The following is a 27,026-nucleotide window of genomic DNA, read 5'->3' on the forward strand; positions in this document are numbered from 1 at the left end:
GGCATAAAGCCCTGACTTTTATCTGTGTAGGATAGGTGGGGTGTTGATGATGTCGGCAGAAGCATATGAGGTTAGACTAGCAAGGTTTTTTATGTGTGGTGCTCGTTAGCATAAGCAAAACTTTGTGTTCAGACCTCACCGTTGTAGAGAAGCTGTATTATTTTATGTACTCAATCAGCCCTTGGTGTTGTGCTGAGCATGTAGCTTGCTTATGTGTGCACTGTTTTGGGGTATTGCAGATACTGTAAGTTGCTTTTGACGGACATTTTCATTGAACAATATTGTTGCAGCATGTTCTATTTCCTAATGATGGATTGAAGCCAGTTGTGTACCAGCCTATTTTAAAAATTGATCTTGATTTTTGGTCTTTTTTTCTTATTTATCCAACAGGGTGGTCTGAGTGCCCAAGCTTTTGTTCACATTGAGATAGAAGATATTAATGACAATCAACCTGTTTTTGAACAAGACATCTATGTGACAAGTATCAGCAGTCACACACAGCTGGGAACAGAAATCATCAATGTTGTTGCCATAGACAGAGATTCAGGAATATTTGGCATTGTCACATATGAGCTGGTTCCAGGAGAATTTTCTTCTTTTTTCACAGTGGATACATCCACAGGTAATGTATGAATCTATGATTCAGAAAGGTGATAATTATACAAGATATGTATTTTTCTTGATGATGCTTTTTGTATTTGGAGTCATGTCATGCGGATGAAACTTAGATTCTGATGGAAAATAATTTTAGAGGTAGATGGAAGATTTAGGTTTAACATGAAACCTTTGCATTCACTGGAATAAGCAGAAGAATGGAAAACATCGTACATTCCAGTAAAATGAAGGGCAAGCAGCATACCACTTAATCACTATTTTCAGCCCTAAATCTGTTGATCATTGTTAGAAATAATAAAACATTAATTTTTTACAAAAATATCTGCATTTCTGAAATTCTTAGGGCTTACTCTTGAAGACCAATAAAACACCCTTCAAGATGCTTGTCCTTTCATTTTTTCTCTGTTTCTCTTCTAATCTTCCTTTGTACTGTGCTGAGTCCTCATTCTGCTCAGTCTTACAAGGCATATTTGCCTCCCTGTTTGACTCAATGTTTAGCTTTGTAAGTGTCTTTTTCTGCATTTTACTTTCTGATCCTCATTCTTTACTTTCCTTTCTTACCTCATCCTTCTGGAGAGAGGTTCAATGAAGGAGTGATGATGAGAGCAGAAAACCAATTATGGCAAAACCAAATCTGTGTTAGTTTTTTCAAAGACAGGATGAATCTTGCAGATTGAATTACACTTCCTGTTGCTACAAAGCAGCCTCTGTTGTCACCTTTCTAACATTAAAATAGTTGTCAGCATCAGCTGAAGAGAACATGAGCATTGCATCTACAACTGGCCATGGTACTTTCCAGTAAGTGGTTGATTAAACTGAAATTGCCATTTTTCTCGAGGGCCAGCCCTTGCATGTGAATATAACCTGATCAACAGATGGTCATGGCATAGATTATTCTCTATGTTTTAAGATCTTTTTAGACTGTGGTACATGTGTATATATATTCTTTGGCATACAAAATCTTGCATGGTTCTATTATTTCAAAATGGTGTCTGTTTTTACACAGTTCCCAAAACATTCTGATGAACAGAAGAAACTAATCTTCTTAGGAAGTCAGGCTGTTTCTCTTGACTGTTTCAGAATTTATTTAACTGTGGACTTTTAACTACCTGTCAAGTCAGGTTCTCGGGGTGTAACTGATGTCAAAAATACATAGGTTAGTCAATAATTAGGGAGCTGGATCTCCACAAGCATTTAACTGCTCATTTAAAACTGTCCCATCAGGCTTGTTGAAGAGAGCCCCTGTGGATCACATTAGCAGCACTGGTTTTGCAGCAACCCTCAGCTGAAAGAAAGCCTTTTGAAAGGCTTCTTCCTTGGATTGTGACCTTTCGGCCTCACTTTCCAATTTGGCACTTCGTATAGAAAAAATGTCATGCTTCATGATGAAGACTATAAGCTTGTGAGTTACTGTTACCTCATGGATCTATCATTGGTATTTTAACAAAGGCAGACCAAATTAAGGGTGAAGTTGCTTGAGGTCATTATTGCTGACATTTCATGATGAGAAAAGCTCTTAGGTCAGACACTATTCCCAGCATTATAGTGATTGGAATCTGATTGCACTTAATCAGATCTCCTAGGTAATTCAGAAGGTCAGACTCTGTCTAATTTTAACTTATTAATATTAATGCTGTGGACCTTTTTGTCCTGAATTTATATTCTCCCACATCTACTGACAATAGTGCTTATGCTCAGTCACTGGTGAGGAGAATGATTTTTAAACTATTAGAAAAAAATAAACTTTTTAAGCAAAAAAAAATTCCATTAATATTGCCAATTTATCACACAGAAGTTTTGCAATCAGGGAGAGATTAAACAAGTGGCTCACTGTTAGGGCACAGAGATTTTGAGCTCTTCCTCCTTACTTTTTTGTTACAGCAGAGACATTTTCCAGTGTTTGTTGTGGTAAAGCTGTCTTCATATGCTCTGATATATGGCCTAATTTATCTGTGCCTCTCTGAAGGTTATGTGAGGGACTTCATCTAGTTAGCTGGGCTGCATTTTGTGAACAGAGAGCAATAGACAAGTATGTAAAGGAATAGGCATTCTCCAGGAGATGGATGATCAAACCACAAAGCCAAATGAGATGATATTACAGTTTGGTCGCTGTTTTTCTGATCATATGGATGTGCAGTCTGTTACTGATGTGTTCTGAAGTTTTTCTAATTTACAGTATGGCATATTCTGTTTTATTTGCTCTTCTCTTTATTAGAGGACCTAAACAGAGGGACGATGATGGTGTTGGAGAATTCTGTGGATTTTCCTGCCTGATAAGTTTCATTTTTTTAATAAGTGGGGTTTTTTTTTCTCACTGATAGAGCATTTAGAAAGGAGAAATAAAACTCAGTGCATTAGTAATTTTGACTTATGTTCATTATAGCCCTTAATATTTTATGCGGACAGAGATATTTTCAGTACTATGAGGTTTAAAATAATTAGTAGCAAACAGTTTGTCACATTACGCTATGATTAAAATTGTATGCAAGATGATGCTGTTGTCCATGACATACGTAATTTCTCTTTTTTTGGTGTGAAAATTTATCTCACTGCGATTTTTTTCAGGAGTGTTTGTTGAGTGCTGCACTTAGGATACTCACTAAAAATTAACTTTTGAATTTTTGAAAGAGAAATGGAAAAATAGTAAAATAACACTCGAAACCAAAATTCTTCACTGTTATGGCTTTCTTCTGACTCTTGTTTGTTAAAGCTCTTAGTTTTTCTATGAGCTGTGTTCTAAATATCCTACCAGCTGGTCAACTCCTCACCATATAGACGATAACAATACTGCTTTTGATACATAAATATTATGAGGTTGAGGCACATCCAGGCACTTTGAAGGGGCTCTCTTTTGTTTCAAGCACTAGGACATGTGGATGTTGTAAATAGATGAAGTCAGTGGGAGTGGGAAAGAACATCCTTTCATTGGCCAGACAGACATTCCACTGAATTTTTTTTTTTAATTCTAAACAAGACTTTATTAGTTATATTTGTTTGCTATTTTAGCTTTAGACACTACATTTATTGTTTGTGATATGCTCTTGTACTCATAAAAAACATTTATTGTGTCTTGATTTTTGAAAAAGTTGAAGTGTTTTTCATTTGATTGATGATAGACTTTCCACAAGAAAAACCACTTTAAGCACTGTGTAACTAGAAAAATGTATAGATAGGAAACTGTAAACCAGCTCCTCTGCTGGTTCGTGACTCTTGCCATCATTCATTTCTAGTGTTGGTGTGAACAATATCTTGGTTTCATTATGTTGCCTTCTGTAGATATCTGATTCAAGCATGATCTATGAACAGTACTCATGAATTGGTTAGAAGACGGCAAGTTGAAGAGCTCTTCTGGCTAAGAAACTGTTTGAGCTATATTTGTTTATTTTCTCATTGTTACCTAACAAGCTATTTGAAAGACAGTGTATTTATAATTGTGGCTGAGCTAGTAATTAAAAATGTAAGTCACAGGATGCAATCATTAGTGTGGCAGAAAACCCATGCAGTGCTTAACTTTAAGACCTTAGGATTAAAAAAATGAATTTGTAAACTTCCATTACAACAACATTACCTTCACCTAAGGGCATGTAATTAATTTTTCTATTGATCTTAGTGAAGCCCTTTTTGAGAGATGGGTAAAAAGATGGTTATCATCATAGCTCTGGTTCAGGGGAGTTGTTTCAAACCAACAAAATTCGTAATAGTCCTTGAAAATTATTCTGGACCACTGTGACTTCATGTGTGAGTCTTCAGGTAAACAGTCTGTTCATGGTCTTAAACAAATCCCCTAGCTAGTCCCTGTGTGCAGAGAAAACTTCCATGAAGGCTAAGCAAAAGGCAGCAGCCACTGATTTGTCTTCATGTGAATGTATTAGTTATTTAAACCTAGCATGAAAACGATGTAGAGAAAGTATCATTCACTCAGTGTATGTTACAGCAGTATAAGCATTTAATTTAGCTTCTGTTTCTTTCAACTCTGTAAGATATTTAGGCTCGTGTTTCTGTGATTCCTACTTAAATTAGATGCCTAGAACAAAGGCTATGTCCTTTCTTTTATGTACTTTATTGAGAATGTTTCTGTGAACATGGTGGATAGAACTGGGCTGGATGCCAGCTGCCACCAAAGTCACTCAATTACTCCCCTCCTCAGTTGTGCAGGGGAAGAAAATGATGACAAAAGGCTTGTGGGTTGAAAAAGGGGCAGGGAGAAATCTCTCAGGAATTACTGTCACAAGCAAAAGAGACTCAATTTGAGGAAATTACTTTTATTTATTGCCAACCGAATCAGAGGAGGGTAATGAGAAATAAAAACGACATCATAAAGATATTCTGTCCACCCCTCCCTTTTCTTGCACTTCACTCCCAATTTTCTCTATCTCCTCTGGCCCTGGAAGTGCAGGAGGACTGGGAATGTGATGAATTGTGCAGTACATCACAGGTTGTCTCTGCTTCTCCTTCCTCCTCACACTATTCTGCTCCAGCAGAGATCATTTCAACAGGGTCCAGTCCTTCAGGAACAGGATGAGCCAGTGTGGGTTTCCTGTGGGGTCACAAGTCCTGCCAGCAAACCTGCACCACTATGAGCTTCCCATGGGGTCACAGCCTTCTTTGGGCATCCGTGTGCTCCAGAGAGGAATCTTCTATGGGCTGAAGGTGGATCTCTGCTCCACTGTGGACCTCCATAGGCTGCAGGGGGACTGCTGCCTCACCATGGTCTGTACCACAGAAGCCACTCCTGTAGCCCCCACTTGGCCAAACCCTTGCCACATAAACACAGTACACTGAGATATTTAGAGATCACTCCATTGACTTGAAGATACTTGGATCACTCTTTTGTTATAATACTTTCTGTTACTTATTTACACCAAAAGCACATTTTGTTGAGACAAGCCTTGCTGTAAGAACTGGTTAGTAGCTGAACATTAAAAAAAATTTCAACACAGAAGTACAGCTCCTGCAAAACGAACATTCTTTCGAGGAAATTTTGACTTGCTAAAAATCCTCTCCCTTTCAGATGCTCTCTGATTTCTTCATAGCAGAAGAGCAAAGAGAATCATGTGACAAAAATGTCCCGTAAAGGATGTAGAGTAGTCTAGGAGCTTAGTCTGTTGGCAAAGAATAAAAGGATGAATACACCTAAAGTTCATGCAAATTTAAGAATATAAGAAGTACCTTAACCAAAAGCCAAATTTAATTCCAGCATCTTATCACTTTAACAGTGCCTAGTAATGGATACAAGAAGAGGAGTTGTGTAGAGTTTGTACAGAACAGTGCCTCACCGGTATATGTTTCTTGTGGTCAGTGTGTATTTTAGTGCTGTACTACTTTCATTACTGCACTATGGAGCCATATGTAAATGCAATTTAATGGCAAACTAAGTTACAATAAACTTTGATTTGGTTCAGAATAGATTCATTCCAGTTAAGGATGCTGACAAATTTTGTTTTACTAAAAAAAAAATAGAACTGTTTTTTAACAGATGCACCTTAGGAAATTTTAATTGCAGGAAAAAGTTTTGCTTTATTTTTATTGCAATACAGGTGGAAAAATAATGTTGAAATACCAACATTTCTTTTTATGGGGGGAAAAACCCCAAAACTTTGCTTAACTCCATGTATTATGCAGTTTTTAATATATAGCAGATTGTACTAGGCATCAAAGTAAAATAGAGTTACACCCTTTCTAAAGAAAACAAGGCCATATTTATGATGATTGATGATGTTTTTGTATAGTATTGTAGGAAAAATAATTTATTTTTAAACTACTTTTGCCGTTTTCCTACAGCATGTAGTACATTTGCTAAATATATAAAGAGCTTCACATAAATAACATTTAAAATTAGGAGTGTTTTATTTTGGAACATTTTGAGACCACTTCTTTTTTTAAACTTCAGTTTCTTCAATTACTGTCTTTCTGATCTGTCATATGATATTAATAGTGTATTTGGAATGCTGCAAATCAGAGGAATATGTCTAAGACATTGGTTTAGCACAGTATGATTTCACCTTTGAAGAATTTTGTTTGAATTAAAACAGAAAAATTAGTTGTCTCAGCTGAGTTATTTGTGGACATTTACCTTCACTGAGATCTCATCTAATGAGAAAATCACCATAAAGAATGCAGAAAATAGTATATTGTCCTAGAAGCACATGAACTTGTTGTAGTAAGTGTAAGGGTGCAGATTTTGGCCCTGAAAGAGTTCTGTAGCAGAACAGCATGAAAAATATATCCATATTGCTAGCTCCTAATGTATCTCTTTTTTTTTATGTATAAAATCCAATAGAATCAACCATCTACAAAGAGAAATATTCCTACAAGCTATGTGCCAAAAACTCAACCATGCAATAGTGGGATGTACATGAGATTATTGTGCATGAAAGAATGCAAAGTATTAACAAAAATACTAGCCCACCCTCCTTTCTCCTAGTTAAGCCAATGTCAGATCTCAGAAACAGAAGAACCTACCAGAAGAGGCAAAGAGTGAACTTCCATGGCATTGCACAGATGAAGTGGGCTGATTAAAAAAAAGTGGTGAAAAAGAAAAAAGTTATGCCCAAACCTCACATTTTAGAGGAGGGGAATAGTGTGATATTTATACAGTGAAATTCAGACAAGCAACCCTTTTCTTTGCTAGAGGCTGTATGGGTACAGGATGTATTTACTGTATTTGTGTTCTCAGTTAACCTAAAGAAAAGAATAAAGTGGCAGGTCGCATCAAGGGAGCAGACAGCTGTGGTACAGTGTTAGAATGAATGTAGCAGGGAAGTGCGTGCAGCAGAAAATCAATTCATGTAAAGGAAGGGCAGCATCTGGAATGTTTTGTAATGCTCTTAATATAAGAACAGCAAATATATCTTCTTTAGCTTATAGCAGGCTTCATTTTGTATCTGTCCTGATATATTTTTTTTGTACAGTGCCTTCAAAGAAATACCATCTCTGATGACCATGGCAGTTGAGTTTTGTTACCAGGTTGTGCATTGAGCTATTTTTGGATAGAGGCTAGCAGCTTGATTGAAAAGGTCCTTGACTGAGAAGTCTGTGGCTACTGCGCTGCAGAGAGGGAGAAAAGACAGCAATACACACGGATTTCTTTAGGGGAAAAGGCCAACTTTATTGTACGGACAGCCCGTATTTAAAGTGTGTTACGTGCAGCTAGGACAGGACAGTAGTTCATTGGACAATTGGGAAAAACATCCCTGGGACGGCATGTTCGGATGTCCCACGGGAAAGACACCAGGTGTTAATCTTTATTATGAATTCCACTCTGTTTTTCACCATGTTGTCACCCTGGGAGACTTCCTCCCCAACTGAAGCTGTAGTCACCTTGTCAGCCTGGGAATGGACCTGAGAGTCAGGAGAAATCCAGGCCTGAAAAGAATTTCCAAGTTGTAATTCCCTTGCTCTCTAAATGTGTGTGTCCACAGAAGTCCTTGATTAAAAAGACGTTTTCGGAAAACTTTGCTAAGCTAAGCAAGGAAAGGCAGCCTATTGAGAAGATGTGGCAGGGCTAGAGTAATGCAGATTATGGGGAGAGGTCTCTGCCTTTGTTTTAGAAAATGCAGCAATTCACCAGGCCAAAGTCCTACCTACTTTCTGATGTAAGCTTTGATTTCTGGACGGACTTGGGTTTGTGTGAGGGTGTTAGCTTTGTACACAATCAACAAACACACTCTAAGTTACTATTAGATTAGATTAAAGGAAATAAACCAGGGCAGGAACAAAGGAAATCTCCTTGTAACAGCAAATTATCTCTTCAGTTATGTTTTACTGAAACGCTAGAATATTGTTGGGGGTTTTGTGGTGTTGCTTGTTTATTTGTGGTTTTTTTTAGGGGAATAACTATTTAAACATGTAATAGTACAAAATAGAGAAAACTAGGAAGCACCTGATCTTCTAAACTGGCAAAGTATAGTCTCTAGGGACATAAAATTTTGCATGCCAAATTGCAAGACTTTGTCTAGAAAGCACTTGTCTAAGAGAAAACTGAGCCTAGATGATACAAAACCATTGTAGTACTATATTCATGCCCTCCTTTGCTCAACGTTAGAGACTGATGCTCAGGTGGGTATTCTTTTTGTGAATAATGGAACTGCTGTAATTAGAAATTAATATTTTATGTGTTGATGAATACTTCTTAGCTCACTAAAACTCTCTGTAACCTATAGTATTTGAAATAGTAGCATCATGCTTCTGGGGGAGCTCCAGTGTTAAAATTGTTTACATTACTTTATAGATTTAGGTACTGGTTTGTTATATGCAGACTCCCAACATGGTCTGATGAAGTGCTCTGGAACAGATTTCCATGTGCTAAGCAAATTCTTTTGATTAAACACAATATATTTATATAGTATTGGCTGTAGACACTAAGTCCTTTTATATCTATTTCTCTTTCTAAGAGGAAAACTGTGAATTGAGCACAAGAATTTGCTACAGAGCAGCCAATGTTGAAAACATCTCCAGTGCAGGGGTATGAGGCCTGTAAAAGTCAAATGTAGCTAGAAATTGATATGGGTTAAGTCAGTTATTTACTACAAAAACATTCAAACACTGAATATTATCAAACTGAAGAAGTCCTCTTTGCTGAAATGGAAGCCAGTGTTTGTGCCATCAAAAGTAAGCTTTTTAAAGACTTTTCATGTGAGCTGAAACTGTGTGTATTACAGCAGTAGACTGTAAATAACAATATAATTCCTTATTAATTCCTTCCTTCCCCTAGCAGTTATTAAACCAGCTATTTAGTGTATTTGGCAGAGTGTTGCTATGGTTACCATCAAAAATGCAGCTTCACTAAAAAAGGTGCCTTTTAAATACAGGTAAAATGCTAAAGCTGGAACCTGTATGCAGTGCTAAGATGGCAGCATAAGCAATGAGTTGGATAAACTTAAATAGAAATGTCAAGCAGAAACAGTACCATTCTTCCTTAAGACAAGGCTAATTTTAATGTTAATGCAAAATGCACACCTCCTAACTGCATCCATCTTCTGGAGAATCACCCTGTGCTCATCTTGAGGTTTTTTTTCTGACACATAAAAAGCAAAGCTGTGCAGGCACCCCTGCACTGGGAATCTGCCGAGCTAGGATGGGTGCTCTGGGCAGATCAGTAGGTCAGCTCTGACCTGCACAGTAGTGAACAGCAGGTCCAGTGGCCAGCTTTGAAGGTGAGCTGAGGTGAGGAACCATATGGATCTTTTGGCCATCTGCTTGTTGTCTGAGCTGTGTCAGGTGATGCCAGCTGGTCCATCCTAGGTTATTTGCTGAACAATTAGTGCCATCATTTAAAGTTTGTTAGGGTGTTTGGTTTCTGTTGATTTTATTCCTCTTGCCATGTTCTAAAGTTGAGTTTTTATTTCATAAACAATGATGTAATATTAGAAGCCATTTAAGTATGCATACCTATGCGATCCAGACTTTATTACTGAAGTTAGAGCATCCTGATTTTTGTCTTTGCAACACTTGACTAGTGGAAAACATTTGATTTACCTACAAATGGCTATAAATGTAGGGCTGATTTTTCTTTTGCTTATGGGAGAACCCTGTGCAAAAACAGATTTTCAAAGTGCTCAGATGGAGATGTGTGTGGAAATCCTACTGGGTTAACCAGTATGATTTTTTCCCATACAAAAAGTTCTTTTGGTGAGTGAACCTACTTTGGTTCTATATGCTGTTGCAAGATTAAGAATGAACACAGGATCATGAATATAATAAAAAATGTATTTTAGAAGAATCATTACATGTGGATTCCTGTCTTCTGCCTTTAACTGTTGAGAAACAGCAGTTAACCCACTTGTGGAATAGGGTCCACCTCCACAAAAAAAAGAACAGCAAAATCCCATGAGAAATTTTGCCATTACTAGAGGATGGTAGGTAACACAAAATCCTGTCCTTCATTAGTGCATTTGCAGTTTCTGGGCAAATAGGCACAAAGTGAAGAGCAAGACTTCTTGGAAGTTCATGCCCTAATATATACAATGTATGAGGAAGTATGAAGCAGATGAAAGAGTTAGCAGTCATGATTTACCTTCAATAGTACTAGTTCTCCCCATACATTCCCTAGTCCAAACTATTGTAACAATTTCTGCTATCAAAGCATCTGTAAATTCCAGCATGGCTGTGCTGACCTGCCTTGGAGAGAGCTGTTCCCAGACTGCAACCTGCAGTGGTAGCTGCTAACATGCATCCAGCATTGCAGGTTCTGCCTGAAATTTGTATCTAGATCATATCCAGGCACCAGGCAGTCTGTATGTCATGCTTTTGATTTATAAGGGTTGGGATCTGCAATCAGTTAAGCCCATGCAGATCTAGTCAAGAAAATGAGATTGCCAAGATGTGAATGAGGCTGGATGTTAATGCTTCATCTGGTGTGTACTTATAGGATTGTTCACCTGTGAAGCAGAATTGATTCCAGCTCTCTCTTATGCAGAATAAGGAATTAACCAGAGGTAAAATCTTCAAAGCACTGCAGTGATATAAATATTAATTTGAAAAATGGGAATTAAGTATTTTTAAAGGCAGCAGATAAGAATATTCATTTATATGGTGAGTCAAGCTATAAGAAAGGTGGCACTTTTCTTAAAGGGGACCCACACTTTTATCTTTGTGATCTCCCATTGGGAGCTTTGGTAAAATATTCCTTGCAGAGGAGCTGTCTCATTATTCCCCTTTCATTGTCAATGTTTATAGAAACTGTTTTTCATAATGGCAGAACATATTCTATACCACAGCAACCTATTTGTTTTTTAAGGTCTCTGAGGCCTTGAATTACAGGCTGTAAAGGGTTGTGGTAATAACAATAATAAGCCCCAATCTTAATTACAGAATGGGGAAGAAAGGAAAGTCATGGTTCATCTTCAACCTCTTACTTAGTGAGAAATGCCTCTGTTGAGTTTCACAAACTGAACCTATGGCTTTGACAGTTTCCACTAATTGCAATTTCCTGTGTTTCTGCCTTTGCAGTGTAGTACTTGGGCACCTCCTGCACCCTGCTGCAGCAAATGAAATGCACCCAGCCAGCTTGCTCTAAGGTGTGCTGGCAGCTGCTTTTGGCCCAAGTAGTCCTTACTGTCCATTTTAGTCACAGTCTGCTGTTTTACCTAATCATACAGAAAGTGAAATCCCAGATGCTGCTTTCTTCTACAGCTTCTTTCCTGTCATGTGGGGCCATAATAGAGCCTAATGAGCCATGTTCATCAACATATGGCAGAGCTAACTCAAATGTCTTTATAGATTATATATCACCAGATGCAAAGCTAATACCCAGCCCTACAAATGCTGAAAGAAACAGAATGTGCATAGTTAAAAGTCAAAATGGGTTATTAAATTTCTGCATATTATAGTTTTGGAGGTTGGAAGGAGTCATATGGAAAACACATACTTTTTACTTGGATTCTACAATTGTTCTTATGATGTCCTGCAAAAGAGAGATGAGTTGGCAAGACCTACTTGCCTATTGCCCTCTTCCCCTATGACACAGAAAAGAATGAAGGAAGAAAATGAAATCTTTTACTAACTTTCTTTTTGCTTCCTGTAACTGGACTGGCATGGAGTGTGCTGCAGTGTGTCGAGGTCAACATCTAAAGGATGTTCCGAAGTCTTTAATTACTGCTTAAAGAGTAAGATTTTCAGTTTGATGCTTTTCTGTAGAAATTTTCCAGTTCTCCACATACCTCTTGAAGTATCTAAAATTAGAAGGACATATTTATAGCCTTGTCAATAAAAAATATAGAAAAGTTGGTCGAATTAGTAACATACAGTCCATTTGATTTAAATTAATTTGACAGAAATTATGCTACAAATCCATGTGTAAATGTTTATCCTCTGGAGAAATATAGTTAAACTCCTTTTTCCTTCAAGCTGTAATTGCTCAGATTAGCTCAGGAAATGCCAAAAGTTTATGTCCTTGAAGAGCTACTTTGTTGAACCGTTTAAGTGTGCTGGTTACACCTGGAGGAGGGCAGAATCACAGAGGTTTTTCTCCATGAGAACTTCCTCTGTGAGTTGATGGGACCAATTGGAGGCTGGTTTGGTTATTGACAGCTTGAGAAACCAATTGGAGAAAGTTAGTTCATTCCGTGAACACACATTTTGAAGGAAGCAACCCAGAAAAAAAGCTCTCTTTCTTTTCTGGCAGCAGTGCAGGTAACAGAGCCTGAGCCTGGCTCCACTGCAGGCCTGCTCCCTAGTCTGGGAAGCTGGCATGGCCCTGCAGGGAGGAGGGGTGGCCATCAACAGTGGGTGCTGTAGTTGAGACCCAGGGAGGCTGAGTGAGGTCCCAGCTGTTCCCCCTCCTCCCCCTTTCCAGCGTGGCCAGGGTGTTCTGAGATCCTGGCACAGCTCCAGTATTGGCCACACCCTTGTATTCCCTGTGTGAGATTTTAACTCTATTAATGCTCAAATAAGACTTGCAGACTTTCAATCCCCCTCGATTTAGAGGGAAAAAGAATAGAAGAGCTAAGTTTCTTTAGATGGAAGGAGAATGAGATGCTATGAAGGTTGGCTGAAAATCCTTTTGTGAGTTGTAGGGATGAACTGATATTGCACTGAATATTCCTATAAACCATGGAGAAAGACATGAGGGGGTTGGAGTGTTCCATTTGATAAATTGTTGACCCAAAGCACCTGTGTTGAGAATCCTTTGCCCCAAGGAGAAAAGGGGATCTCTGTTTCTGGAGATGAAGCATGAACAGAGAGAGATTAAGATAATTTATTGTTTTGGAACAGTTCATTCTTAAAAGTAAATACCCCGTGAGTTTAACATGGCCCATAAGCACAACTTTGGGAAAGCTGTGAAGATAGGAGGAGCTTCACGGCTTGCAAGTCTTCCCGGGCGGATGCAAATCGTGAAAGTGAAGCCACAAGAGAACTGGTTTTTTCCATCCTTGTGGAGAAGTCCCTATGGTGTGACAAGAGGGAACTTCTCTCTCTGAAGTGAACTGAAAAGGACTATTTAAGGTGGGAACTGACTGAAGCAGTTTTTTGCATGTTTGTCTTGTTGTTAAGAAGGTTGGGAGAGGGGAGGAGGGAGTGGTCTGAAGATCATATTCTGAATTTGTTTTTTTTTCTTTCTGTGTGTAGTTAATAAAGTTTTTTATACCCTTTTAAAGTTTTAGGCTTGCCTTGCTTTTGCTTCTGGTTCTGTCTCACAACAAAAAATAAATATATTTAATTTGGCAAATCAAAACTATAACATTATTGGTGCATTGGCCGAGAAATTCAAATTAAACCAAGACATCAAGACATTAAGTAATCGTAAAACTCAACCGTCAGAAGAAAAATAAAATTTAAAAGCCAAAATAGGGTTGTTTCTTAGAATTGCATCAGTTGTTAGCAAAGGAGCTGGATCAGCACTGAACCCTGAATCTATCTGTATCACTGTTGAGATTTTAGTGTGGTTTGTCACACTGGAATAAGTGTCCCTTTTTTGTTAAGGAAAAGCATTTTTCCTTGATCCTGAAGACCCTTTTACTGCATTTTAAGCATGTCAAGGCACAGTTTATTATAGAGTCCTGGCAGTATATTTTGAGTGTACTGCATGCACATTTGAATATTTATAAGGATTTTATATATTTTCCATTATTCTGTTTAAAAATGGATTGTAGAAAATTAGTGTTGTGTCTTCACCCTAAATTCTGAGAAGATATATTCTCATTGAATCATGCATTGATTCTCCTAAGACCCGTTGAGCTAACTTTAGTTTTGCCCTGTCTAACTACTAAATGTCCAACTTGAACGGCAGACATCATCCCTACTAAACTTGTCTTGACAGCCAGGAAATTATAAAGGTAGCCCAAAGTTTAAAAGGTTTGGTTTTACTGAACTGCCAGAGGTTCTGTGTCTTCACCACCTTCTCCAAAAAGCTAGTGATTTCTTAAAATTATCTGTAGGTATGTAAAAGGTTGTCCCTATTAGTTGAATCACTTGAGTTTAATGCAATTTTACTACTTAGCACACGGTGATTTTAGCGTTTAGTGTATATTTGATAAAACCCACTTACTGCTAAGAAAATTTTTCCTGCATTTTGTCACCTTTGGTATTCATTTTCATGTTGAAAAACTTACTTCACAAATAGATTACCTTGGGGACTGTACATCCAAAGTGCTATATTTTGGGACTGAACATTGTATTTTCCTTTCAAATAATTACTTCAGACAGTTAATATAAAATGTAATTGCTAGCAGCTTGCAAATTCAATGTACCTTAGAATTCACTATTAAAGGGTATTTTGACAAAAACTTGTGATCAGACAGCAAGTGATTGCTTCCCACATACTTTCCACAGAGCCTTCTGCTCCTAAGATTTATATTTTGGGGCTTTGACTCCATTTTTGTGGATGTTTTATTTCAGGAATAACTTAAGCAGAATGTTTCTGCCACCTGTCTGAAATAACATTAACTTTACCATTTGCAAAGATTAATTAATCTTTTGTAACAATACTTTTTTTCCACCCTGTTGCATTTCCAAATTGCTATAGACTACTAGTAGTAAATATGTATTTTTAAAATCAGAATTATGGACACTGTGTTTTGAAACAGAACTTGTGCTTCAGTGGCTCTGTGAATGGTAAAGATCATATATTTTGAAGAGAACTTGGCTCTCAAAAATTGAATTAGGGGTTCTGATTTTTGTCCACATGGTCTGACCTTCTCTTAGAGTAGTGATACATGTTGAAACTATTTTGACAGCCTGCTAAATTTTATCTTGCATCTCTCTTAATTGCTATTTTCTTTCTGTTTACTTTCAGGAATTATTTACCTGACTTCAGCTTTTGGCCACCTGGCACGTTCTGCACTCTTCCTGACTGTTTCTGCCTGCGATGGGGGTGGCCTTCCCTCTGCCAGCAATGCAGCTATCACAGTAAATATCCTTCAGACTGTTGTGGTCCCTGCTATATTTGAGAGATCCCGATATAGCTTTTCTGTTCCAGAAGATGCCCCTGAAGACAGTGTGATTGGCACTGTAAAGGCCAGAAAGCCCCCAAGTAAGTCACAGTCTTAGTCAGAGATTATGTTGCATTTTTGTTGTGGCCATTAACTGGAAATAGCTGTAGATTATTTTTTCCCCATAAATCTCTATGTTATTAATTCAGTCTGTCAAGCATTAAATAGAATTTACTGTTGGTATTTACAGCAACTGGTGAAATGGCTGGTTTATCAGCTCTTAGAAGCTTTAACTGCGCTTTAGAACAGTTAGAGATTCATGGTACTCTCCCTGGTGGTGCATAGAGGTTGGCAATAGCCTCCATTTTCTTCCTGACGGATGTCTGTAATTGTAAATGGGGAGATAGGAAGCATGATGTGAAAGTTTAAATAAGTGTGACAGTCTGGCTCATGCTAAAGTATTAGCCATGCAAGGCAAATCTCAGAGCAATACTTAGAATCAAAGAGTATTCAGAAGTTTCAGAGAATCTGCAAGAAGTGCTCCTGACCACCCCTCAAAAAACAGAGCCAAAACCAACCAACCAAACAAAACCCCACATTGTCTCAAATTAAATGGAGAAGTTCAGATGAATGTTTGTGGGACTTATTGAAAATATATTTAATCCATCTGGTTTTGTTATGATTTGTAAAGGGTAATGGGGTAGCTCCTGACAATCCTTGGTCATTAAAAGCCCTGTACTGAGAGCTGTACATATGTGATTCCTATGCAGAGCAGAGGTTTCTGTGAGTCCACATAACAGCATGATGATGGATCTGTAAATGTAAAGTGGTAGATGACAAGGTTTCATACAAGCTTGATTAGTCAGGTCCTCTCATTTCCTTCTTTTGGGAAAGACTCTCCTCAGGGTGGAAATAGCACCGACTGGGTGGCCTTGGTAGTAAGCCTGAATCTTTAGACAGCTTGTGCTTTAGGCAGTATCTGATGTATCAAGGTTACAACAATGGTCACCCATGAACAGTAAGTTTATTAAAAACCATTTTTTTTCAGGGAACTGCCACCTGTTTCATTCCTTGCTATAGTGAATGCCTGTGTGTAGTGAAATTGCTCCCACAAGACTAATTTATAAGAGTGTTGTTCCTGTATTTTAGATCAGGGAAAAACAAGAGGCTATTATGTGATTTTTTTTTATAGAGTTTTATAATACCAGTGTGATGAAAATCAAACAGTGCAGAAATGGACAAACTGTATACACTCATATTTTACTGAAGGGCTCTAGGGTTGGGAAGAAGGAAGCATCAAAAGCCCAGGAATGTCAAACATCTGTGTAGCTTACATTTATTCCCTTGAATTTAGCATGCATTCTCCTCAGACATTCTTGCCAATGTTTATATTATCACTTCCTTTATTTATTTATTTATTTATTTATTTATTTATTTTTACATTTTTTGTTGTTGTTTCCATTTCTAGATTCGTTAGAAGTAGTTTCTTACAGAATTTGCTCCGGTGATCCGCATGGAAAGTTCTCTATCGATCCCCAGTTTGGCATTATCCGCACCAAGAAAGAGCTTGACCATGAAGCTCAGCCTGTTGTGGTGCTCACTGTTCAGTCACAGCTGGGTAATTTCCCCATCTACACCAGCACTCAAGTCAACATATCTGTTACAGACATTAATGACAACCCTCCAGTATTTCTTGCCAAATCTGGTAAGGTAACCATCTCACACACCCAGCCTCCTGGTACTGCTATCTACATTGCTCATGCTGAAGATAAAGACAGTCACCTAAATGGGGCAATTAAATACAGTATTGCAAGCAAGCAGTCAGATGCATTTAGCATTGATCCAAGTCTTGGAGTGGTAAACCTTACCAGGACAGTCTTTGAGGAAAAGCAGAAGGAATATACTCTACACATAGCAGCTGAAGACTGTGGAAGTCCTCCTCTGACTTCTTTGCTGATGTTGACAGTGGTTATTGAAGAGCAGAAGATGGGCCCTATTTTGGTTTTCCAAAGCTTGGTGTATCAAGTAGAAATCAGTGAAACTACCTCTCTAGGTGCCCAAATTCTTCAGGTTCAAGCCCAGTCACTTAATTCACAGAACATTACCTCCAATCTGACCTATTCCATAGAGCCGAGCACTGATTCTGTTGCATTTGGAATCAGCTCTGATACTGGCTGGATTTATCTTCGGAAGCATTTGAACTATGAATGCGCACAGATGCTGAGTTTTAGAGCCTTGGTCAGCACATCTGAGGACAAAAACCTTAGGCAAAATGCAAGTACATCTATAATAGTTAATGTCCTGGATGAAAATGATCATTCTCCCATGTTTATGCGTAAGAGCTACTTCTTTGAGGTTGAGGAGAATCTGATTCCCAGTGGTGTGGTTGGCACCATTACAGCTGTTGACAAAGACTCAGGAAGAAATGGACAGCTTTCCTATTTCCTCTTGTCTGATGGAAAGTATTTCAAGATCAATTCTAACACAGGTAGCATTTGATGATTTGTAATCTACCTAATATTGCTTTTGGAAAGCAGCCTTCCCTAAGGGTGTGGAAGTAAAGTATAAAGCTATCAGGAACTGCTGTGAATCTTTTGGGTTGATATATGAATATTTTTACTCAGAGTTTCATAATTTGGGGAATGAAATAAACCAAATACATTTTCAAGAAGAATGGACTAGTCCTTAGGATTTTACTTTTTTCATGAGTTTGTTCAGGTCACTTCGTCTTAAGTTTCAGTGTTTGGCTGCAACAAATTAAAAGGAGAAGTTTTAAGTTATAGCTTCAATAGTTCATATGAGAAATTTTTATGCCTGTGTTTAAGTAAAGTTGAAAAGTACAAATCAGCCATAGGTAACTATACAGGTACTTAAGAAGTTAGACAAAGTGATTTAAAATACTAGTGAATGCTTTTGTAACTGACATAAAAACTGAATTCATGTAGTACATGGCATCACAGAAAGCAAATAGGCTGAGGAAAAAGTTTCACAGTGTAGGGTGTAGTCTGCAGTGAATCCCAAACGCCTCAAGTAATAGGGATTATATCTACACGGTATAACACCAGAGGCCAGAGCATGGAGAGCCTAAAGGAAGGGAATCCTTCAAGGCACACAGGCACCATAAATGATCCAGTTTAGCAAAATGGTATGTAGAGAGCAAAGATCTGCTGTTTAAAATTCCTGTTTCCAGATGCCTAGTCCCCATGGGGAGTGAATAGGCTTTCCCAGAATTTCTCTGTATGAATCTCAAAATAAAAACAGGTTCCTTTTGAGTACACTTATGAAAGTTTACAGGCAAACAGAATACTAGGAGTTAGCTAAGAAGATTTTAAGAAATATATGGTTATCTGTGTGATGAGCTTTGGTCAACCGCAAATCCCCAGCTATATTGGGTATGGCTAAGCAAATAGAGAGAAAATTGGTCAGATTTATTTGCTGGATTTACCAGAATGTATGGAAGACATAAGGGTTTATGATTAATATACATAATCAAGAAAGGCGCCTTATCAGCAGTTAAACTCCTTTGCTCGTGTATTATCTGTCCTGGAGTGTGGTTAAGGTCAGATGGATTTCTTTAAAAGGTCAGCATTTTGGTTCATACTATTTTATACCTTTGCTCTGGGACACCCAGTGTCATAGGGCACTAAAGTACATATGCAAAACTGTGATCGACAAAATGTTTCTACAGGATGGGGTTTGGAAAGCTGAGGTTTTCACGTCAGTGATCAGGTGTATCGGAGGGCACGTACCATTATTTCACATGAAATTATATGCATAATTGCACGGGCTGAGTGCTAGCATACAGTAAACACCTAACTCCATTTCTCCCCCCTTTTTCTTGGCTGTCAGGTGAAATCATAAACTGGGCGGCGCTGGACCGCGAGGAGCGGGCGCACCATGTGCTGCAGGTGCTGGTGACGGACGCGGGCCGGCCCCGGCGCAGCGCCACGGCCGCCGTGCGCATCTCCGTGCGCGACCGCAACGACCACGCGCCGCGCTTCCCGCAGGGGGCGCTGCGGCGGCAGGTGGGGCGGGGAACCGCGCGGGCAGCGCGCAACGCCGCCCCGCGGCGGCACCGCGCCCCGGGAACTGTGGGTCCTCCCAAATCGGGGCACTGCACACGGCCAGATCTAAGGGATAACATGAGAATAATTCTATTCATGTGTGCAGTGGGATCCCTTTTGATTTCCGACCTCTGAGTTTGAGGTAGTAAAGATGTTTGAGTTAGCGCTCTATGCAGACTGTGACAGAGGGTTGCTAGAGCTCTGTTGCTTAACCATCTACTGAAATGCTCATTGCACTCACTGTAAATATTACTGAAATGGAAAATAGAGCTGTAGCTAAACTCTTGTGTTATGGCAAGGGATTTGTTTTAAGACTGGCTTTATCCATGTATAATTGCAAATCATTTATAAACTGCTTGGTGACAGGTTTTGGAAGGGCAGCCATCAGGGACACTTGTTACCACCATCTTTGCAAAAGACTTCGATTCTGGGAACAACAGTGTTGTATTATATTCAGTAGAATCAGGTAAGAATTTAAAGGGTTATTAATACAAAAAGATACATCAAAATAACTAGCACTTTAGAAAACCCATGTATCATACAAGGTTTTCTGCTTATTTTGTGTCTGGTAGAATAAAGCTGCCTTTGTAAATAGAAATCAGCACCATCATGTGTCTTATAAAGTATCTAAGGAAGTGCAAGCAGCTGCCTTTCCTCCCTGCGCTCTCTGCCCCATCTTTCACAGGATTTAGTTGCCTCTGTGGTTGGCCAGAGTGTTCAAACAGCATTCAGAAAAGATTAGGACCATGATCTTGTACCATACAGTTTTGTATTTCAATCGTTTAACATCTTAAAGGAAAAATTATCTCCCTTTCTCATGACTGGTTGAAAATTTTCCTGCTAAAATAAGTTTGTGACAGTCTGAGGAAGGGATAATTTGGGCAAACAATGAAGTTTGTGGGTTTTAGTTCAGGTTTTGCCCTTTGTTTAGCACTGTGTTAACCTGACATAGTGTGGCATCTTAAAAATAGTTTCCCCATAATTCCTCATGTAATAGTTCACTTCTGGGGTAAGCTGTAGGATCCAGTTTTGTTTGCAGTGAAATTAATAACAGAGCGGTCCTAAATTAGAACATAAATGGGACCTGGGGCATTAATACTGGTTGGAGACATAGATGTGATGTCTGGTTTTGCTGCATACCACTTGCCACGCTTTCATGAAAGTGAGAACTCCATCTGTAACCAGGAAGGAAAACAGGTCAATTACTCCTGCTTTCCCTCACTATTGCTTCAAAACAGTAAGAGCTACCAGGAACAGAATTATTTCTTTTTTGTTTGGGTTCTGTTCTATTCTACCAGTTTAATGTAATCAGGATTTTTTAAGCTCGGGATTTGTAACCTCTGGTATTTTCCATGTAGAGTTTACTGTTTCATCAGAGCAAGAAAACATTATTCCCTTAATTTGGATATAAATGACTGCCTATTCCAGAGGGAATTGGATGGTATCTCAGACTTCTGCATTGTGAGTAAGAATATTTTGCACAAAAAGATCCCCCTTATGAAAAAGGGAATGAGTAGGGTGCAGTCCTTTGTTTGAAGAGTTATGGCCAGGCAGTACAGGAAGTGTTTTCCAGACATCTCTGCCTGTTCATGTATGTAACTACATCCCCTTCCTTCAAACAGCATATTGGATTTTCTTACTGGCTTCACTGTAGAGCCCCAGAGGGGAGTAAGAGTTCAAATTATAAAAATTACTAGCAACACAAAATATGACTGATCTTGCAAAAGCTGTCTCTGGAAAGAGCAAAAGGATAAAAACAGCAGCAAACACACCCCCATCTCCCCCTCTTTCCAAATGCAAAAACCACTAAAAAAAATCCCTCCCAGCCTTGGAACTAGATATTTTCCTGATAAACAAATCCAGAAACAGCTGAGCTTCTCTGATACTAATTTTTGTTGTTGTTAGTTGGCTCACAGCCTTTAACATCTGGTCTTCTGTTTCATGGTGAAGTTTTTGCCTGGTTTATATTTTAAATAGTATTTTCTAATTCTGGGACATTGCTTGGTACTTAAATATGAAGAAGAAATATGATCTGATTTACAGCCATATTTGTTAAACAGAGACAGCAAGTTAAGTGGAGAACTCCATGCAGACTAGTGCTTTATTCTTCAGTCATGGATCTGCCACAAGATGAAGAGCTGCAAGTGTCAGTGTCACCTGTTAAATTTGTAAATGTTACTGGGTAATTTTTAATGTTTTTGAGATCTTAAAGAAATGTCAAGATAGCAGCAACGTACTATACTATGCAGGAATGTTAATGACAAATGACAACAAAACACATGAGGGAAAATATGTAAAAGAACTATGAGGTTTACACACTAGATGAATTTTAGGTTACAGGGAAGTGTTTTCTTCAAAATGCCCCTTCCTCTTCCTAGAAAATCAAAGCAAACCATCCTTTAAAAATGTATGTATATTGAAGTGGGTGGTCACATGAGCCTACCTCCACTTCTCTGTTAATGTTGGGAAGGATGAGAATTTAATGGAGGAACTTTGCAGATATACAGATGATTCCATAGGAATGAAAGCAAGTTTGATATAGAAGAAAAGAATTGCTGAGCCAGTCTTAGTGGGTAACTAGAAGGCAAAGAGCAAGTGAGTTGGAAGGGGCTTTTATGGCTTAGAGCAAAGGATAAATCCACCTCAAACAAAAGATGTTTTTACCAAACAAAAGGATTTTCACAGGCAAACAAGAAAGCCAATGTTGCAAGTAGAGAAAAGATCTCAGAAATTTCCACTGCGGAACAAGTCCCAAACTTTAATACTAACTCTGATGATTGGCTAGTCACTAACATAATATGGTAATTTTAGCAGTTTAGATAGGTTGTATGTAAATGTAAAAGGTATTGTGCATGATGCTGATTGGTAGTCGTGTATTAAGATGCTCTGTAATGAAAAGTATATAATGTATTGTAACCAGAACTAGATGGGCTTCAGGACACACAGCTTGCCTATAGCCAGCAGCTCTAGGCTCACCCACAACCCTCAACTGCTGTAACCTCGTCTATGCAATAAACAACATTTTTTGAGAGCCATCTGAAGACTCTGTCTCTCTATCAGGCTCTTACATGTTATCACCAATTCAGAGAGAGGTTAATCCCAGCTGTGTGTACTATTTATTCCTTAGTGATGCTGGCAGTCATAAAGTGATTTGCCTGGTTTTCTTTATGACTATCAGTACGATATAGTATAGCATTTATAACAGAAATCAGTGTGTATTTATAGGGCATCTGGAACTACTGCTTTGTGTATTAAGACTAGCATTGACAGAGGCTTTTACAGTTATATTTGGAGCAGTTACGTGAGTTATGTGAATGCAACATTAGTGCTTGGCTACACAAGTGCCAAGAGAAGCCTAGTTACACTGCTAACATGCACGAATTGGCAAGTGCTGTCCATGTGTCTATGAAGAAGTCCTTGTTCTCTAGAAAGAGTAGAAAGCAGCGTGCAGGGAGCATTCCTAGACTTGCAGAGGGCTACATTTCTGCAGAAGCCCTCATCATGTTCATGTTCTTTGGGAGCCATGGCATTGCCTTCCTCTTTTCTGTTAAGGGAAATGAGTTCTCCATCATCTCAAAGGAGGAGGGCTTGGTCAGGGCACTTAGTATTTCAACACCTAGGAAAGAAACAGTTGTTCAGGGAATTAGGTAAAAGTAACTATCACTGTGCGCTGAGGAATCTCTAGTGTTACTTTATGTCTGCTTTCTGGGATGTTTTGCCTAAATGCCAGCTTTTGTAAGGCCTGAATGTTCAGCCAGGCAAAGTTGGTGTTTCTCAGGCCACTTTTTTTGTTGTTGTTGTTTTGGTTTTTTTTTTTTTTTTGGGTTTTTTTTTTGTTGTTTTTTTTTTGTTTGTTTGTATGTTTGGTTTGGTTTGTTTTGTTCTAAACTACAGTTTCTATGACCACCTTTGAGAGCACAGAGCTGAGAGTGTCTGAGTTTTGGAGAACCTCATGTAAATAAAAATCTGGCCAACAGGTTGAACAAGGCAGAGGTGAAAAAATTAATTGTAAAACCATATGTATTTATTGGCAGGTTACTTTTGCAAGCTCAAGAAGAGACTGGGGCCATTAGAGTCTAGTTATTGAGAGATTAAATTTTTTTCTGTTCCATGCTTCATCTGCTCTTTCCAGTTTCCTTATTTCTTATCCATTTCTCCTGTACTTTCTTCTTTTCCTCCTCAGATACAAAAGGACATATTTAGGGTGTGTGATATAAGCAGCACTTCTCTAATTCAGGTGACTTATGGAGATGAGAGCTAAGGAAATGTTTTTGGAAATGCAGCAAGCATGAGCTTTTACAACAATGACTGACATGCTGTTAAACTTATTTCTCAGTGTAAAAGTTTTTTCTGACTTTCAATCAAATGGCTACACTTGGAATACATTTTAAATATAGACTGATAAAAATACCAGAAAAATTGACATGAGGCATTTCAGTTTTGACTGCTTTTATAGTGTGGTATCAGATAAAGAAATGAAAATGTGAAACACTTACTAAATGGAAGTCCCAAGGGTTTTTTTCTTCTATACAATGTCTCTTTCCAATATTTTCAGACCTTTTTGTTACATTCATTGCCACCAAAATATGCACAAAACTATGTCATGCAATATTTGAATTTAGTGTAACCTTAAGTGTAGGATTTAGTAATATACTGAAAATATATACATGCAATTCACATTATATGTTCTGTTTCTCTTATCTCCTGTGACTTTTACTTAGCTGGGATTTTGTGTCACGTAACATTATATGGAACAAAATAGCAGATTGTGACTGTAGACATAGTGTTGGGACCTACACCAGGAAAGTAAACCAAAAGCTATTTATGGAAACAGTAATAGACCAGCATTAATATTTCGAAACTACCATGAAAAATGAAAAATGCAAGACTATCTCATTCAATATAATTGTCTCTATAAATTGTTTCCTTTTGTTGGCAATTTCCTTGTTAATGTTCCAGACTCTACCCAGAAGAGTCTGATTGAGAATTAGAAAGCTATATTCCTGCAAAAAATAGCAGACCGATATTGAAAAAGATTTCTTTTTGTTGGTTATGAAAACCTGGTTCTCTAACTAGTTTGTTAAGTGGTTTTTTTCTTCAAATGTTACAGGTGCAAATATTTTACAGTTGCAGATGATATAATTGGATACAAAAGTGAACATCTATATGTGCAGTTAACTAATTTGAATGTGCAGATTTGGAGAATGTAAACAGCTTCATGCTCACTTAGAGGCCAATACAAATATAGTTCTTTATGTGTATTTTGTGTACTTCATCTGCACTGAATTTATTTTTACCACAGTTGCTATAATAGCAGCTGTTATGCTGCATGACTTAATTTAACCTGCTAGCACACCTTATTAAAAATTCACATAACAGAAAGCTGTTTGGACAGTATTCTAAGAGAGAAGTACTTATAACAATTATGATTTTCTCAGTGTCTGGTAATGTATACAAAGTAATAGATACTTTCCTATTTTACTAAAATTTGAAAGTAATTTGTATTCCTTTTCTTGAAAATGGGGGAGCTATGTGTCAATCTTTTTTCCCAGGGGATATTTAGGTTGGATATTAGGAAAAATTTCTTTACTTAATGGTTTGTCAAGCATTGGAACAGGCTGCCCAGGGAGGTGATGGAGTCACCATTCCTGGAGACATTTAAAAGACATGTAGACATGGTACTTAGGGACATGGTTTAGTGAACTTGGCAGTGTTGGGTTAAAGGTTCCACTTGATGATCTTAAGGATACTTTTCAACATAAATTATTCTATAATTCTAAGTCGCGAAGAGCTATTTATTCATCTGTGGTAAAATTATTATTTGCAACTCTCAAATAAATGATGTGGCTGCAAGTAATGACTTTAAATAAAAGCCACTTATTATTAGAGTGTTACCAGACGGTGATGAAAGATATAAGAATAATTTCCAATATTCACATGTTCTGCAACAGCTTACTTTAAGATTGTAGCTACCCTCAACTGGCTTCTGGTACCGAACACAAGCAGGGCAAGTGGCATCACTGCAGTCACAGTGTATCGTAGGGGTCAAGAGCTGTTCATCCATAATATATGAGTCACGGGAGATACTTGACCATTCATGCCAGTTTGGAGACTGAGACTTAATTCTTTCTCTGGCCCTGTCTGCCTAGTTAGAAGTAGGAGGACCAGTTCTGGGCTGTCTATTGCCCTCCTAATGCACACACCGTTGGTGTGAGTAAAGTTGGTACAAAACTGGGCAATTGCTTTAGTACTCTATGGAGTTTCTCTCCATATTTTTCTAAATCCACATTAAGTGGTTTATAGTAACTGTACTCAGTGAAAGAAGAGGAGGTAAACCAAACAAACCAGAGAGATCCAAATGAGTGCAGCAGATTCCTTTCCTCCATGTCCTGCTCTTTTTCACTATTCATTACAATGTTCAGTACTATGGAGGCAAGCTGTTACTGATTTGCCATAACACATTTCCATTTTTACTCCACAGAAGAGGATATAGGATACTTCCAGATTGATGCTGTCAGTGGAGAGTTAAGAACAACCCAGCCTCTGTCACATGCTGAGAGATCCAACTATAGAATGATCATCACAGCCAAGGACCAGGGGATACCTTCGCTTCAAGGAAGTGCTACTGTTTACATCCAGGTACTTATTTATGTTGTATAGATAGGTAGAATCTATCTATACAGACAGATAGAAGGGTTACGTTAAATGCTTAGTTTCTTTGAAGAAAAAAACAATTTTGTAAGAAGGTTGGGAAATACGGTAATTTTATCTTATGGTGATTTTCCTTAGCCGTTTTTCTGTTGAGGGAGGAAATGAGAGAGCAGACTCATTTTGATATCTTAAGAATGCACAACAGCGTTCTGGATCATCTTGCAAATAGGCAATGCTTGTGATTTAGTAGGAGATCATTGGAAACACTGGAAATAGGAGGAAAATATCCAGGTAGGCAGAAAAAACCCAAATATCAAGTGGGATTGAAAATGAAGAAGAGAGTAGACTTTTTTGGTTTTTCCACGAAGTTACTTTCTTTTCTAAATTCTATCTCTATAACCTTGTATAAAGATATTTCTTTGTGCTGGTTTATATAGGGCTGCTCTTCATGGGAGTGTGAAATGCAACCTGTGATTATTCCAGCCACCTGCTGTTCATCGAGCCACAGTGGGGCTGCTTTGTCCAGGCCATCTGTGCACTCCTCTGTCAGAGGCTGAATGTTATTGAGGCTGCTATTTTCAGGTCACTCTAAAGATGGTTAATTTTGGATAGATTGTAGTAACATGTGTCAGTACAGGCAAGGTAAATGCTGTTCCCACAGCTAAAGAGTTAAAGGACTCGTCTCCATGGTCAATGGGAGAAACAACTGACCAGGTGATGAACTGACTGTAACCCCCATTCCCTGTCTCCCTGCACCCCTGGAGAAGGAGGTAGAGCTGGGAAGGACGGAGCGATGCGGGGGGAAAGTGTGTTCTTAAGGTCTTAT

General features: G+C 38.3%; 1 protein-coding gene across 1 annotated transcript in view; it reads left to right on the forward strand.

The window, feature by feature from the left end:
* The window catches only part of DCHS2 (dachsous cadherin-related 2), a 109,276-nt gene that overhangs the window by 49,136 nt on the left and 33,114 nt on the right, over positions 1-27,026 (forward strand). The window contains exons 3-8 of the mRNA XM_088164418.1: positions 391-622; positions 15,350-15,586; positions 16,954-17,973; positions 19,335-19,576; positions 19,916-20,015; positions 26,031-26,188. Of these exons, the coding sequence (XP_088020544.1) occupies positions 391-622; positions 15,350-15,586; positions 16,954-17,973; positions 19,335-19,576; positions 19,916-20,015; positions 26,031-26,188 (1,989 nt within the window). The remainder of the gene's footprint in view (positions 1-390; positions 623-15,349; positions 15,587-16,953; positions 17,974-19,334; positions 19,577-19,915; positions 20,016-26,030; positions 26,189-27,026) is intronic.

Source organism: Sturnus vulgaris, chromosome 4 (genome assembly GCF_052056855.1).
Source record: "Sturnus vulgaris isolate bStuVul1 chromosome 4, bStuVul1.hap1, whole genome shotgun sequence".
In the NCBI taxonomy this organism is placed as follows: domain Eukaryota; kingdom Metazoa; phylum Chordata; class Aves; order Passeriformes; family Sturnidae; genus Sturnus; species Sturnus vulgaris.